The sequence below is a fragment of the Phycodurus eques genome, chromosome 3, assembly GCF_024500275.1.
Source record: "Phycodurus eques isolate BA_2022a chromosome 3, UOR_Pequ_1.1, whole genome shotgun sequence".
Classification (NCBI taxonomy): Eukaryota; Metazoa; Chordata; class Actinopteri; order Syngnathiformes; family Syngnathidae; genus Phycodurus; species Phycodurus eques.
Window position 1 is genome coordinate 26,875,282 of NC_084527.1, and position 17,025 is coordinate 26,892,306.

At 41.2% G+C, this 17,025-nt stretch overlaps 2 protein-coding genes across 2 annotated transcripts in view; both read right to left on the bottom strand.

Annotated features, from left to right (window-relative positions):
* Nucleotides 1-4,857, bottom strand: part of tet3 (tet methylcytosine dioxygenase 3) — a 54,041-nt gene extending 49,184 nt beyond the window's left edge. Inside the window, exon 1 of the mRNA XM_061672941.1 lies at nt 4,442-4,857. Coding sequence (XP_061528925.1) covers nt 4,442-4,801 — 360 coding nt within the window. The 5' untranslated portion in view covers nt 4,802-4,857. The remainder of the gene's footprint in view (nt 1-4,441) is intronic.
* A 3,694-nt stretch (nt 4,858-8,551) lies between these two features.
* Nucleotides 8,552-16,834, bottom strand: ap3m2 (adaptor related protein complex 3 subunit mu 2). The gene is made up of 9 exons (XM_061672950.1): nt 16,732-16,834; nt 14,329-14,613; nt 14,022-14,193; nt 13,161-13,298; nt 12,972-13,057; nt 12,127-12,260; nt 11,086-11,293; nt 10,816-10,960; nt 8,552-10,363 (listed from the first exon to the last, which is right to left on the bottom strand). Exons 2-9 carry the CDS (start codon nt 14,599-14,601, stop codon nt 10,263-10,265), a joined length of 1,257 nt encoding a protein of 418 aa, XP_061528934.1. The 5' UTR covers nt 14,602-14,613; nt 16,732-16,834; the 3' UTR covers nt 8,552-10,262.
* Nucleotides 16,835-17,025: the final 191 nt, after the last annotated feature.

Here is a 17,025-nt window from a genome sequence, read left to right on the forward strand (position 1 = left end):
GTTATGTCGTTCCGGCGAAAACACTCTCCTCATCTCATGTCAATTTTGACGTTATTTAAATGTGCTTTATGAAGAGATAACATTTTCTTCTAGTCACTTCCTGTGTGAATGTAGCTGTTTCACAAATCTTTGAAAAGGATTATACTGATCTGAAGATGAAGTATGGTTCACCAGCTGCATGCGCTACCTTTTCCCATCCATTTTCTACAGCGCCTGTCCTCATTGGGGTCGAAGGTGAGCTGCAGCCCATCCCAGCTCATTTGGGGGCGAGAGGCGGGGTGCACCTAGAATGGTCGCCAGCTAATCGTAGGACACTTTGAGACTAAATCGAACCCAGAACCTCTTGACTGTGAGACAGTCATGATAACCACTAACACACCATGCTGCCACTTATGTTGAATATCATTCCAAATGAATTCTTCCAATTCGGCAATGTTCTCATGAAAAAAAAAACAGCAACCCCTAAATACGCATTTTACTTCGACAATGAATGCATTTACTCATTTGTTAGTGTGCTGACAAATATATAATTCGAGGGGCAGTCAGCATCCATTCCTCAATCAAAGGTTTAGTAGCATAGTCGAGTTATTCCTGTTTCTCCCCAACTGCTGACCGTTCGTTGCATCTTCCTCCTTCTTGACTCGCGAACCCAACCCCCCGCCTTTTCAGACCGCGGTGCACATACAAACACATTTAGCCGCGTGCGCGCACACACTGCACACTTGTAAATGTGCACTCTTTCTTCACACACCCACACACACAAACACAAAATAGCCTAAGGTTAACCCCCACTCTCAGTTGAAGCCTAGGAGGTCAAAGGACAAAGCAGAGGCAAATACAGGAATTCTCTGGTGCGGTTGCCTGCACAGCTCCTCAACCGTGCACGCAGAAACACACAGTCTATTCACAAGTACCAAGTTAAAAAAAAAAAAAAAAAAAGCTGTAAATAAAATTGACTGAGAATATGTGGCTATAACTATTACAGCATAACATACATCTTCAAGACATACTGTTCTTATCACTTATGGAAGCTGAACCTTTTGGATCTGCTTTTTAAATGATTACAAGGGTGATTTGCCTGATCATTTACATTGATTGGAGCAATCACACTCACTGAAGAGTGAATCAGATTGACAGAAGGGACCTGCCTAGTATGGAAACCTTAAAGCGAAAAACTACAAAGATACTGTTGCACCGTAACTGTGATTTATTTGTTCATCTTCATAGTAGCGAGACACTGGCTACCAGAGGATTACGTAGGAACACTGGCCCGTACCATTACCATAGCGTACCATTGTCAATAAGGATAGGTGTAATTTGTTCCACTTGCAATGCAGAGAGCAAAAAGAGAGGGGGGGCGCAGAAAAAAAAATGATGATAGCCTGCATTTGTGTTTTGTTTGCTGGCTATCAGGATAGTTTCTGGTTCATAGAGAAGAATAACATGACTGAATCGTAAGTCAAATTTGCAAAAAATATGTTGTTTTGCTACTGTTTGAGACAGTAGCAGAATGGCACATGATCAGAAAGAGCCAATCACAAGCGTCTGCTTTAGAAGGAGGAAGTGATATGAAAATAAAATCTGAGCTTTTGAAACTATTTTTCAAATGTTACTAAAATTGTAATCATGGAAATTCCAAAAAAGCAACTGTAATTAACAGCTGAAAAACACCCACACAGCATGATGATGCTAATACCATGCTTCACTGTTGGGACTGTATTGGACAGGTGATGAGCAGTGCCTGGTTTTCTCCACACATACCGCTTAGAATTAAGGCCAGAAAGTTCTATCTTGGTCTCATGAGACCAGAGAATCGTATTTCTCACCATCTTGGAGTCCTTCAGGTGTTTTTTTTTTAGCAAACTAAACATGCGGGCGTTCATGTGTCTTGCACTGAGGAGAGGCTTCCTTCGGCCCACTCTGCCATAAAGCGATGGTTGACTTTCTAGAACTTTCTCCCATCTCTCGACTGCATCTCTGGAGCTCAGCCACAGTGATCTTTGGGATCTTCTTCACCTCTCTCACCAAGGCTCTTCTCCCCCAATTGCTCAGTTTGTCCTATATAGACAGGTGTGTGGCTTTCCTAATCAAGTCCAATCAGTATAATCAAACACAGCTGAACTCCAATGAAGGTGCAGAACCATCTCAAGGATGATCCGAAGAAATGGACAACACCCGAGTTAAACATATGAGTGTCACAGCAAAGGGTCTGAATACTTACGGCTGTGTGATATTTCAGTTTTCCTTTTTTTAAAAAAAGAAAAAAAAAAATTTCAACAATTCGTTTTTTTTATGTCAACATGGGGTGCTGTGTGTACATGAATGAGGGGGTGAGGGGATGATTTGAGAAAATGGCTGCAATATAACAACTAGTGAAAAAATTAAGGGGGTCTGAACACTTTCTGTATCCATTGCATGTACACAAGTGCTACTGACATGAAACTTACACTCGATGTTGGGAACAACCCAAGTAATCCATACATACAATATAACAATATGTAAGTGGAAAGCCAAGCATACCACCATAAATTTGCCTCAATCAGGTGCTCCTCCAACATTTCTGACAGAGGAGTGCAAAGAATAACTCAGTACCTGAGGAGGTTAAACTGCTTACAACATACAAGGCCTTCACAAAAAAACTGAAAATGTGGTTAGTTAACACCTATAGCTGCCAACACTAAAAGACAAGTATGTTATGATGTTTATTTTTTTTGTTATGATCAAATGATTTGTGGTTTTATTCTCTCTTAAGAGTATAGTAAGTCTTTGATTATGTATCCTGTATTATATTGTCTTGTAGATGTATTTTACTGCTTTTTTACATCATGGCCAGGGGACTACAGATAAAAACTAGCCTTCTGGCTAATTCTGGCTTTTTTAACCATGTGTATTTCATGTGTTTTATGAAATTGCGTTGTCCCCTTTCAAATAAACGGATTAAAAAATAATAAAAAAAGAATAATCAGAAGAGTTGTCCAAGAGCCAAGGACCACCAGTGGAGAGCTTAAAAAGGAACTGGAATTAGTAGGCACTGTTGTAAGAAGGAAAACAGTGAGTAATGTACTCCGCCGCCATGGCCTGTGTGCACGCTCACCACGCAAGACCACATTGCTGGAAGAAAAAAAAAAGCATGCCCAAGCTCGTTTAAAGTTTGCCGAACAACATTTGAACAACCCTGTTAAATTCTGGGAGAATATCGTCCGGTCTGATGAGAGCAAAATTGAACTCTTTGGATGCCATACTGCACCCCACGTTTGGAGGACAAATGGCACTGCACATCACCCTAAAAACACTTTACCAACAGTGAAGTTCGGCGGTGGGAACATGATGGTGTGGGGCTGCTTTTCAGAAAATGGTACTGGTAAACTTCACATTATTGAAGGAAGGATGAATGGGCAAATGTACCGAGACATTCTTGACAAATATCTGCAGCCATCTACGAGGATGATTAAAATGAAACGAGGGTGGACATTTTATCACGATAATGATCCAAAACATACTCCCAAGGAAACTCTCAACTGGTTTCAAAGAAAACAAATAAACCTGCTAGAATGGCCTAGCCAATCACCCGACTTGAATCCAATCGAAAATTTATGGAAAGAACTGAAACTCAAAGTTCATAAAAGAAGCTCACGGAACCTTCAAGATTTGAAGACTGCTTGTGTGGAGGAATGGGCCAAAATCACACCAGAGCACTGCATGCAACTAGTTTCTCCATACAGGAGGCGTCTTGAACCTGTCATTGCAAGCAAAGGCGTTTGTATAAAGTATAAGCAAGTACGAGTTGGCGTGTTCAATACTTTTTCCCTGTGTCATTTCACATTATTACACACAACTAAATTTCTGAGCTTTCTGAAGACCGTAGATGATGAAATCTCTAAATTCCTCGCAATTACTGGTTGAGAAACGTTGTTCTTAATCTGTTGGACTATTTGCACACAGTTGTTCACAAAGTGGTGAACCTCGGCCCATCCTTGCTCGCGAACAACTTAGCCTTTCGGGGATGCTCCTTTTATACCCAATCATGACACTCACCTGTTTCCAATTAACCTGTTCACCTGCGCAATGTTGCAAACAGGTGTTTTTGAGTATTCCTCAACTTTCTTTGCCCTTGTCCCAGCTTTTTTGGAATGTGTTCCAGGCAATCAAATTTGAAATGAGACAATATATGTAACAACAATAAAAAAATATAAATAAAATATTAACAAATTGGGTCAATGACCCGCTGATTTTCGCTATTCGCGGTCCGGACCGTTCCCTATCCCGCCGCGGATAGCGGCGCTCCACTAGAATGAGTTACTCCACAACACCGCTCGTGCCCGAGCTCTTTCAAAGGGATCCATAATTCTAGATTCTCCCATTTTATATCGCTCATAAACCATGTCATAACATTGAATGAACCAAGACGTCAGGTCTCTTCAACTAACTGATGCCTACTCACCTCCCGGGTGTCCCTTCTCCGTTTCAGCTCTTCACATTTGCGCAGCTTGCAGATCTGCTTGCCCGTCTTGCGGTTCAGACAGTTTACACAGGTCCGACAGTTCTCCTTGCGGAGGCATGGAGTACAGGCACCGCATTTCTTCCTCCTCTTCTTTTGGGGGTTGAAAGTGTTATCCAGTGAGGTGTCAGTGGGAGACAGGGAGAAGAGGCCTGCTTGCTGATGCTCACTCTCTATGTACTTGCTCAGCGGGGACGTCTTTGTTAATAATTGTCTATTAATAGGGTGATTAGGAACTTGGTTGCTGAAAAAACCTGAGATGTCCTGATAAGGTGAACTGGGTGCTGCCCTCGGCTTTGACATTATTTCCGAGTATTTTGAAGGATTTCAACACTGATTTTCTTTGAAAGAATCAAAACCAGCCAACATCAAAATGCTACAAGCGGCTTCACTTTAAAATATATACTATCCTGCAAAGAAAAGCTTGGTGTGACGTATGAACGTAGCGGGCCATCCAGATGACCCTGCAGAATCTTTTCCTGCTACCCTGAGGAATGGTTGGTGGTCCACCAGAGGTTGGGCAGAAAAATTGCCACTTGTGGAGACATGGTTGTGCCGCGACCAGCCTAGATGAAAATCAAATGAGAAATAACAATTAAATGTACTCCATATCTTTAATTCGTGAAGAATAGTAATTTACACATTTTTGTGTCAGTGCATATTGCAATACAAAGGGAGAAATCTCACTGATGCTTGGCGCTACGTGACTAAAGTTTGGTAAATCTGGAAAAACGAGATGAATTCAGACAGTTTTTACCAACATTGGACTTGAGGTGAAGCCACGTTTGTTCAGGCACATGTTAAACTGTCTCATTTAGTACGATACAAGCCAAAGGAGTTACTACTTTCATCACAATAAAGATAATAAACCTTGGAGCATGTATTCGGAGTGTCTTCTCCTAAGTCCAACTGTCACTATTTGGCTCATAGCCTTATAGGTTCTGTGTGAACTCTTTGGGAAGCCACTATGTTTAACCGCAGACCCCACATGGACAAGGGCTTTAATCCCCCACTGGAAAGAATGGAGGGGGGATGATGTGCCGATGCGCTGATGCCGCGGACTGTCCTCTTTGTCTCATGGTCATACGCTCCAGTCGACCGTCGATAAAAGCCGGATTGTTCTGAGAAAAGCCACATTTTACTTCGCTACTGGCTGGCTTCACAAGCACTGAATGTGTTTTCGGAAGTGTTTGCCGCTGTGTGGAGCTCAGCACTGATAAGGATAAAGAGGTGAGGGCAACAAGAAAGTGCAGAATCTGGTGTCTGTTGCCAAGGGGTCCACCAAATTCGGAGCCATCCATCCTCAATGTTGCGATATGACCTGCGCTGGTTGATGTCACCCATACGGTATCGGCTCGCTTTAGCGTAGTACCACGTTGTGTCACAACATGCCGGGCAGCGCTAAGGTCTACCGCGTGGCAGAATTAAACACAGGGGAATCAAAGATGATTCTGATTCTGATTCTGATGTGTTAAAGTAGCAGTTGTTTGAAGGTTTCTGATTACGTAACATCAGTGGTCATTTCCATGTTAGCATAAAGCCAATGAACTTTCATTAGGTGAAATTATATGGTTTTCTTTAACAATTTTGAATTCGCTTTTGGTCGGACTTTTTTTTTTTTTTTTTTAATGTGCCCTGCGATTGACTGGCGACCAGTCTAGGGTCTCCCTATCGGCCGACGTCGACGAAGATAGGCTGCGGCTCCCTTTGACCGTGAACAGGACAAGAATGACAGCAAATGGATGAATTTGCTGTTTTAAGTGGGGAAGTTTTAAGTGTCAGTTTTACAGTAAACGTCTCGAGTGACAAAAAAAAAAAAAAAAGGCAGCTTGAAACAAGCACACTTTGTCTCTTATTTGGAGAATTTTGCGAGGGGTAAGTGACAAGAATACTTTTAAAAAGTGTGTTTTATTACGTTCAAATTTGTTTGAATCAACTTTTTTTTTTTTTTTAAAGGGGAAATGTCAGACGAGATAAAGACATAATGAAACCAATGATGTCTTTGTAAAATATGTGGATAGCAGGAGCGGGAGAGAGAGAAAGAGGCGATGTTCTGGTATCATTCGTGACATTAAACGAAGGAATTGTTCCAAAGAAGACCCTAAAACGCCCATTCGGCGTCTAAATAAGAAAGAGCAGCAGTGCCATGTTCACGGTGTGTCCACGTGATTTGCCACAGGCACCATTTAGCCCGGCTGGCGCGCGCCCTATCAAAGCAATCACATAGAAATAACACAAATCCTTAGATTGACATTAAGATAAGTAGTCCCTGTTATCTCCTGGCAATGGCGTCCCCAAAACACACCCATTAGTGTTACGTGTGGGCTAATTGCTCGAAGTGACAAAAAGCCCACTTTCACTACATGGGTGTGAATGCACACAGTAAACCTATTACAACGCGCTGGTGTCCAAAAAGCAATTAAGGCTATTCTTCGCCGAAGCGTCATAATACGCTTTAATAATGTCAATATTAGAACCGTAAAAAAAATAAATTCAGAAACACATTTTTATTAAAAAAAAAATAAAAACATAAAATGGAAATATCGTATCACGCGTCGCTCACGTGAACGGTTGAAAACAAGTAGAACATAACATCACACGTACTGCATGAAAGAAATGAAGAACATTTACCTGGTGTGAACTACAGCGTCATTGCGTTGGTAGAAATGTCACTGCGGCTTTCCGTGCATTGGCGTTAAAAATACAAGTCGGAGAAATGACAACAAATATATGAGAAAGTCGAGCGAGAACAGTCAGACAGCTGGACAAGAAGTTCAAATAGTTGTCGAGGTCGAAACGTGCGTGCAAACGCTCGTGAAAAAAAAAAAAAAAAAAAAAAAACAGTCGACACCGAGGTGACAATTGAGGGGGAAAAAAACTGAGTAGCCTAGTAAAACACTGGGGGGGGGGGGCAGAGGTCATCTTTAGGAGGGTGAAGTCATCAGTAAATTATGGGGTGGAGCGTTGCCAGATGAGGGAGGGTGAGATGGGATCAATATTATGTCAAGTATCTGGATTGTTTTTTTTTTTTTTTTTTTTTTTTTAATGAAATGTAAGGAAAACCTCTGACAGTATCACCCATGCTTAAACACACAATAAATACCAGATTATAAACTGGTCAAATACTGAACAACAACAACAACAAAAAACACCTCAAAATAAACAGACTCAATTCAATCTGATTATTTTAATCATCAGGAAAGAAACGCGAGATTAGTCCCTTGTGGCTGACTTGCATTACTGTAGTTTGATCAAGGTACACCAAATAGGGGGGAGGGGGTGGGGGGGACCCTAGTGCAGTGGTTCTCAAAACTTGTTAAACCAAGTACCACTTGAAAAAAAAAAATAACACTTAGCTTTCCAAGTACCACCTTAAAGGCCGACATTAAAATACAGTAACATAGTAGGCCTACGTGTTCATTGAAAAAAAAAAAGGTAGCAGTTTTATTCTTAAAAGCTACGCCTCATATAATTGTTAGCCACTGTATCATTATGGAGAGTTTGGACATTGTATTCATATTGAGGAAAAGAAAAAAATATTTAATTAAATATTGAATCCGTTAAAAATGAATACACATTAAAATTGTACCAAAATAAATGGGTTTAAAAAAAAACAACTAAAATTAAAACCAACTGAACTGTACTGGATTAGAGAAAATTTTAAGATACTGTATTATGCTCAGTTTGCACTTTTAATTCAGTTATTCTGTTACATAGCACTAGAGGGAGCCCTCCTACCACTAGTGATTCTTTATACCACACTTTGAGAACCATAGTCTTGGCGTCTTTTCACTACTTACCATATAGCAACATCTCAAGCTTTAGTTTTTTTCTTGTTGTTGTATATATTACATTAAAGTATATTTTCATCCCTCCTCAATGCGGCGTGTTTTTCTTTTTGTACTTGTGCTATATTTTTAGGTGTTTCTGTGTGAATATTGCTGCTATGACAATTGAATACTCCGGTTTCCTCCCACATTCCCAAAACATGTATGAGAGGTTAGTTGAAGACTTTAAATTGCCCATTATAGAGATATAACAAGTAGAGTTACATCAACACATAAGATCTTTATTACCACACCTTTATAACACAAACAAAAGACAGACAAAAAATATGCATCTTCTTACACTTGGAAAGTAGTGGCCTAACCCACCACGGAAGTTGTTATTCCACATTTCAAACATAGCAAACACAAGCTGCTTCAAGCACTGGAACAGAGTAATGATGGTGGACTGGTTTCAGCTCAGTTACCACGGTGACAATGAGGCCTTACTACAGTGCTGAACATAAATAAGCTTTGTATCCATTTCTCAGTGAATACAAGAAAAATGTTATGAATTCCAAAGAGTATTAGCTTCACTGAGAGTTTAATTATAGTGAAAGGGATTTTTAAATGTATTTTTTTTTTTTTTTGCAAGGGGAACTCGAAACTCAAACGTATTCTCTGCGTTGCACATCACGGAGAAGTCAGAGTGAAAGAGGCACACAAACAGTGCTGCACCACTTGAGCTGGGGATAGAGGACAATGCCTTGCTCAAGGGCACCTCAACAGCAGCCAGCACGCAGACTAGCATTTCTCCAACAGCTACTTTGCCATTATTACATTTTTGTCCGCAGCAAACACAAACCTGTGACCTTGTTCCCTCAAAGCCCAAATCCTTGCAGACGATGAGTTATTGTCACGCCAATAAATCTGTTCGGAAAATTACATTTTTGTGCGTGCATCAGTGGCTCACATTTAAGGGAGTATTTTAGAGGACGTATTTTTAAAGGAGACTCAAGATTTTTCAACAAATATATTGGTCCACTCATATGTGTTGAGCACTTAGATGAAGATTGCTAATAATTATGGGTAACAAAATATTACACACATTTATTAAGTACAAGTGATGTAGTTGAGTACATATTCTGGGGGCTGAGTAAATATATTTTGGTCATTTGGGTCAAAGCAAATTATACATTCATTTCTGGACAGGAGGACAGTGACCAAACAATTACATCTACCGTTTGGTTAACTTGAATCATTCAAAAATGATGACAGTATGCTGAAACGGTGTACAGATGTCTTCATATTCTCCAGGAATTCCGACAAAAAGAAGCAAATGCATACTTTACAAGTCTTCCATAAAACACCATGGTGATAAAATGGTCCCGACAGGAGTCAGTAACACCGCACCAACTCCATTTGCATTGAAAATTTGGTTCCAGGAGAAGCGAAAGTGCCTGACTGAGGAGGGCTTTTGTATGCTCATATGTCAGTGTACACTGTATATTGGTGACGACAAACAAATAAAAAAAAATAAAAACTCGCAAAAGCAAAGCACGAAAGCTGAATAGGGGAGGAAGATAAATAAATAGAAGAAAACAGTACAGTAACTGGCAGGTTGGCTTTGATGGAAACAAATAAGATATGAATACAATACTTGAATTGTTTATAAATTGTAGGGGTTGTTTAACATTTGAAAATCTATTTATATCCATATTGAAAAGGACCAGGCACCATTGCCTTGGTAGCTTGGATTGGCTTCAATGATCAATAAATATTAGTTTATAGGAGTACATTAGAAGATTTCATGGATCAGCTTGGATAGAAAAGTGCTTAGGTTGTTCCACTGGGTTCAAGCATCTGACGACTGTTGGTAATTTGTTGCTACAACGAGCCTTCTAATTGTACGTAAACGTGTACGGAACAAATCCCATCACATCACATCCCTTCTCACAGTTCCAAGGAGTTTTGGTGCATTTGGAGCAGAAGTGATGTTTTCATGTCCGGACCTGGAACTTGCCAGCCTTGGTCATGTACTTGATGCCTTTGAAAGGTTTATACTTCTCCCCATACATGTCCAGACGGTTCACCTTCAGCCCTGTTCAAAGGATAGCATAACCTTTAATTATTGAATGAATATGACATGTCAATATACACATCTTGGCGACACTGCCTCGTTTTAATGGCGCAGTTTCAAATGTAGAAAGCTACGACCTATTTTCTAGGCTTTCGGTCAGGTTCATGAACACACGTAGTTTAACAGTTTGTCTAGCGTTTGTTTGTATTAAGATGCATGTAATTAGGATTCAGTAATAAATTCGACAATCTGTCCCCACAGCACGTATAATGAACAATGTCTTTGGCGCCATCTAGTGGATGATATGGAGCGAGGGTCACGTGGGCGTCAGCTGTGGCAGCTTTGTAAAGCAAGGCTGCCAGTGGAAGTGGGGGGCTTAAACTGAAAAGATGTTCATTGCAAAGTGATAGCCTCCGTGTGTATGTGTGTGTGTGTGTGTGTGTGTGTGTGTGTGTGTGTGTGTGTGTGTGTACCTGAGATGGCCATCTGTTGGATTTTGAACTGGATGTTGATGGTGGGGTTCTCATCGGGTTTGGAGGCTCCCGCCTGCAGACTCATGGTGCCTTTCAAGCTGGGAAGCTTCTGGGGGTTTATTTTGCCTACATCCCAAGTCAACAACTGAGCAAAACATCCAAATGTCAGTGCGGCAACACAAACAGGATGCATTGGTATACTGTATACAGTATCTCACTTATAGGAGTACACCACATACTGTGTGTCTTGTCACTTATAACTCCAAGTACCTTTGTGACTGGGTCAAAGGTGTACGTTCCTTGGGAGGGGTTAAGATTGGCGTTGAGAACCCCCCGAGGGAGCTGACTGCTGACAAGCACCGACTCCACAGCCTTGCCCATGGTCTGCTTGGGACCCAGGGTCAACTCAAATCGCCCCTGGGAGCTTCCTTCACGGAAAGTAATGTTGTGCTTGACGTACACTGGAATTGCCACCAGGCTAAAGAAGCGAGAATATGAAGCCAACAATGTGACCCTAATGCAATAGTAAGTCAAAAATACAGTCAATATTTGAAGGGGAAACACTTTTACGCCGTAAATATAAAACAAAGGCTATGTTCACATTGCAGGTCAATTACCATTTTTTTTTTTTGCCCACTGTGACATGCTTCTGATTTGTTTCCATGTCAATGTGAAAAGTACTATTCTGATTTGTTCACATCTGACACGGGCCTCTCTCATGCGTGGCTATAAATTGGAAATGTATCCGATGCGAGTGCAGCATGGACGCGCTCATACGACGACAAAACAGACGCCGCAAAAGCAATGGCGGCTGAAGGAGCAGAAAACAGCCAATGGCGGAAAGAAGATGGTTCAGAACTGATAAATATATGAAAATGTTGACTCTGGTCGCACAAAAATCCCTGAAGTCTCCACAAATGTGTTGGTGAGACGAGGGGCCGTATTTACTTCTGTAAACACGGCGGTTCGTGTTTCTGCGCATGTGTGCGACGTCAAGAACTCATTATGTCCACAGTAGAAATCGCCTTGTTTTTCGTAAGGTGAACAACTACATAAAAAGACCGGCTTTACAATTAAAAAAACAACAACAACAAAAAACAGTCATACTACCCTGCCAGTGTGAATGTATCCACAAAATAAAAGCATGCCTTCTTGTGCTCCGTGAAAACATATTTTCATGCCCCTCGCAAACTAGTTCATTGCACGCCATTTTCAATGGCGAATCCTTATATCTTGTAAACCAACGCCTCCTGTACTTGGGGCCTAGCAACTCATTTGTGTCATGTAGAGCGAGTGTATTAAAACACCAACTTCTGGGAGCTGACATGATAGGAAAGTAGCCGGAAGTTTCCATCAGGAGGGATGAAGGAGAGGATCCGCTCAGCCTCCCACCGCTTGAATCGAACACACGGGTGGAAGCTGACATCATCCAGCAGTCGAGGATTCTGACAGAGGGACAAGTGAAGTTTGTCAGAAGCATGTAGGAGGCTTTTTATACCTACTGACGACTGTCTCATTTGGGCTTGATTTACACGAATTTCGATTTAAGGCAACTATACGACATATCTTTCTAATTCCATGTATTCAAGTGACAATATGGCTATATTTAGATTCAGCACAGAGGGAAACAAAAGCACATCCATCCATTTTCTACCCTTATCCTCACTAGGGTTAGGCTTAGGGTTAGGCGGGAACACCCTGAACCGGTTGCCAGCCAATCGCAGGGCACATAGAAACAAACAACCATTCGCATTCACATTCACACCTACGGGCAATTTAGATTCTTCAATCAACCTACCATGCATGTTTTTGGGATGTGGGAGGAAACCGGAGTGCCCGGAGAAAACCCACGCAGGCACGGGGAGAACATGCAAACTCCACACAGGCGAGGGCGGATTTGAACCCGGGTCCTCAGAACTGTGAGGCAGATGCGCCAACCAGTCGCCAGCCGTGCCGCCCAAAAGTACATAAAAAAAAAAAACAACACAAATATTAATCATTACATAATGTTTAGTTGGCCTGGGTTGAGTCTTCCCCCATTGGTTTAAATGAGGGTATTTCCTGTATACTGAGCACCGCCATTTGCTTCTTGCAAATGTTTCTGCCAGCACGGTCTCAAGCCACGTCACTCATTGAATTGCTTTGAAACCACTTACCATAAACGAGAGTGTGAGGTCGGGCATGCCAGTTAGTTTGACGCAAGCATCAATGACTCCTTGGATTTCTGCCGTGATGGTGGAACCTGAGGAGGGGGTGGGGGAATAAATAAATACAATTAAAAAATAAAAATAAAAACATATTTCAAAACCAACAGGCTGCTTATAAGAGTGGTCTCAGACCATTACCTGACTTATCAATGATGGCGTCTATCTCCTCCACCACGTCAAAATAGGCTTCATTGTTGGTGTACTTGACACCAGTGCGTCGCCATGGTACCACTGACAGCTGGCCAGTGGGGAGCTGTTCACCCACATTGGTGCTGCCTGGGAATTAATCAAATGTGAAACAAGCGTTTATGCGGTAACTCAGACAGAGGTATACAATGGAGTGATTTAGCATTGGTAATTGGAATATTGTGTGTTGATGAATGATCTAACACTAATTATATCAAAGTGGACCAGGTTACACAAAACAATACTGACCAAAAGGACATTTTTTACAGGGCTTCAGAATAGTAGTTATAAAAATGAACATGCAGTGTTTGGTCAATTTTATTAGACCACCATTACCACTATTTGTGTCAGAAAAAATACAGTCGCATGAAATGGTTTTCCTGTATATGGACTCTTTACATTTCAGTGAGCTCATGACATTTTACCATTTTGATCAGGAAAGAAAATATTCAAACAAAAGTCACATTTTTATACCCAAATTTAAGCCCGTTCAGTGGGAGCTTCAACAAACAGCACAGCAATTAGAACAATAGTTTATGGATGTGATGTGAATCCGGTATATGCGCAATCTACTACCGCATTTGGCCAACCAGGTAAAAGCACTAAATATGGAGGGTTGCTCAAGGGTGTCTTGACAGTAGTCAGGAAGCAGACTAGCATAGCTCTGGCTTCAGTGGGCCTCGTACCTTGACCCTCTGGTTTTAAAGCCCAGTTCCTTAGAGATGAGCTACTGCCTCCCCCGACCCCAGGAAAATATTGCACTTTTTTGAGTGGTGAAGAAAACACTGTTGGAGATAATCGTACACATTGTACCTGTGATAGTGTTAACCATTGTGCGGAGGATGGTGGGGGGTTTGATAAGCTCTTTGAGAATGTTGGACTCTGTGGCCAGGGGAAAGCCATTGTCCAACATCTCCTCCAATAGTTCATAGACCACGACCACATTGTCCTTGATGGCTGCCTCTGTGCACACACCAAAATAGTCCTGTTTAAAACAACACACATAAATGGTTAAAACTTTTGTAAAGTGGAAAAACAACAACACCAACAACAAAAAACATCAGAACATCAGTACAATAAATTAATCGTTAAAACCATGGACTTAAGGTGTGAAGAGAACCTGGAATGTGTCGACGACTCTGTGCAGGAACTCAATGACAAAGAGCGGCGGAACCTCACTCTGTATGACCGCCACAAAGTATATGCGATGTCTGAGAACATTGATAAGGTAGTGGTGCGGCGTGGGGATCACAGGCGGGACGTTCTCCGGCTCGGTGGCACGCTCCTGGGCCTCAAAAAAGTAGTCGCACACAGAGCGGCTTACCACACTCTTCCAGTGCTTCTCCAGGAAAATGTCTCCTGATGAGTTGACCAGGAAGAGACTGTGGATCATCTTGGAAGAAAGCTGCAATGTAGGATAAAAAGCAGGAAGGTTAAACTTGAAAGTGTTGTTAAATGAGTTTGAGTGCTTACACATTGACAAATATAAACATTAAAATGACATAATGATATCATGGTGACCCCCCCCCCCCCCCCACCACACTCCCCAACATAACGTAATCCACAATACACGTTGATTTGAACCCAGGTCCTCAGAACTGTGAGGCGGCTATGCTAACCAGTTGTCCACCACGCCACCTGATCTAACATCCAGTTTTCTAGTTCACGGAGCGCACTTCACAAATGTCACACTTCATAAGTCTATTGCATTTCTAAATACACCACTATTACCACATTATTCAGATTTTCGACACCAAAGGTGTGAAAACTGTTCAAGTGATAGGTTAGTATTACGGTACGTTTAACCGGCATAATAATGTGCTGAATAGGTGTCAATGCCTCTGAAGTCACGAGGACAATAGATCCTTCCGTTGCCTTAATGGAAACATTCCTTTCACATCACAATCGTCAATAATCAACAACTAATTCATTATTAAATTAATCGTTTATAGACCTTGCTTAAATTGTCCAAATCTTCAGAATTTTAGCCTCGCAGTGTCAACAGTAAATATTCTCAGATTTCTGTAGTCCTCCATGAGAAAGCAGACTGATTATCTTTGTGTTTCATCAAAATAAGACCTTCGCAAACATCTGCTCTTGGCTTTGGAAAATAATGATGAACATTTTGCCAATTTTCTGACATGTTACAGTCCAAACTAGTAACTGAATCATAATTTATATTTGTGCATTTTCTGCACCTACACTTGAAATAATTTCCTGTACGTACAGAAAGTAATCACTGCCATTGAGGGCTGTTGAATTCAAATACCCATGTTAACATCGAGGACTGGCAGTGAATGAGTTAAAAAAAAAAACAGACACAATCATTTATTAAAATAGTTGTTAGTTGCAGCCCTTATTCACATTATTATTCTTTTTTCGTGTTTCCATTTTATTATTTCCGATCTTTTGGAAGAACACCATGCGCTCTACATCAGTGTTTCCCAACCTTTACTGAGCCAAGACACATATTGCACATTAGAAAAGAAAAAAAAATATCTGTCATAACAAGGTTAATTATGTACCTTCTACTATCTAGTGGAAGAGTTAATTGTCCTGCCTACCACTATACATCACCCATCTAGATAGTTGCACAAACATACATTATTTGTAGTAAATGAATACTTTTTGGACCAAATATGTGAAATTGGATCATTTGACCTCTCACAGCACACTGCTTAGGAAGGGGAAAGGGGGCGAATAAATAAAGAAACAAAAAGTATCATCACTGGGTGGTGTCACACATTCCTCCTTAATCCAAGTCTGCGTCGCCAGCTACTTAGAGGAACATCATGAAAATCATGACAGACAAAAGAAGCTACATTCCCCGAACAGACTGATCATTCTTCTGTTTCCACAAATAAACCTCCACCACCAACTCACACTCACATGACATTCTTTGCGGATAAAGTTCAGTTCGTGCTGTGGTTGGGCCCACAAAGTTTGCGCCAAAAGAACACAGTACACATTTGTTTCGTGTACTCCTTTACAGGGTCTTAACGCCAAAAAAATAAAAATAAATAATTGTATCTTGATATTAATGTGCCATGATATGCCGTGATGTTTTCAACAGCATAACTGACTTTTTTTTTTTTTTTTTTTTTTTGGCGACAGAAAATATTCTCAGCATTTATGGTGTGAGAAATAGCGTTTTCGTTTCTGACTTCAATCATAATTTAAGAAAGACAATATTAGAAAGAAGACACCATTGTTAAGAGTGGTTATAGCAATGGACAGACAATACGCTGCGATACCAAAACTAGCATTGTTGCAGCACATCAGCATGACCAGTTCATTTACGTTTGAAACACAATTGAATACAGTATGGAGGCAAAAACAACTTGTCGATTCTAAATATGAAAATGTTGAGACAATTTAAAGGCCTCCAGCTCCCCCTCCTTCGCCTTCTCGGTCAGTATCTCATGACAGGGGGGGGACATCGCACAGAACGCGAATAACAATACAATTTTCCCCAGCAATTAGGCGGTGCATATAAGACGTTATAGGTTCACCAAACACTTACCAGAGACTAACCCTAATCCTCGGTCTCGTATTTCACAATTTTCTCATTGAAATATGAGGCCGTTGTCGCTTCCGTTAGGAGGATCAGCCTCCGGTGCCATGAAGCGGAGTATAACCAACCAACCACAACCTGTGACAACAATCTAAAGCCCGCCTTTTCAACGCAGTCATTGGCCAGAACTACGGAAGCTTTATTCTGGGCACTTTGCGGTGATTGGGTTATAAGCACGCAACGTTTCAGTGTACGTCAGTAAATATACTTGATTGGCCCAAAAGAAAGCAGGGCTGACATTTT

Excerpts from the sequence above, each read along its gene's own strand:
- ap3m2 (XM_061672950.1), bottom strand. The coding sequence starts at position 14,601 with ATGATCCACAGTCTCTTCCTGGTCAACTCATCAGGAGACATTTTCCTG. Across the intron at positions 12,261-12,971 it reads ACCTCACACTCTCGTTTATG|AATCCTCGACTGCTGGATGA; the intron begins GTAAGTGGTTTC and ends TCCCTCTGTCAG. Across the intron at positions 10,364-10,815 it reads CCAACAGATGGCCATCTCAG|GGCTGAAGGTGAACCGTCTG; the intron begins GTACACACACAC and ends TCCTTTGAACAG.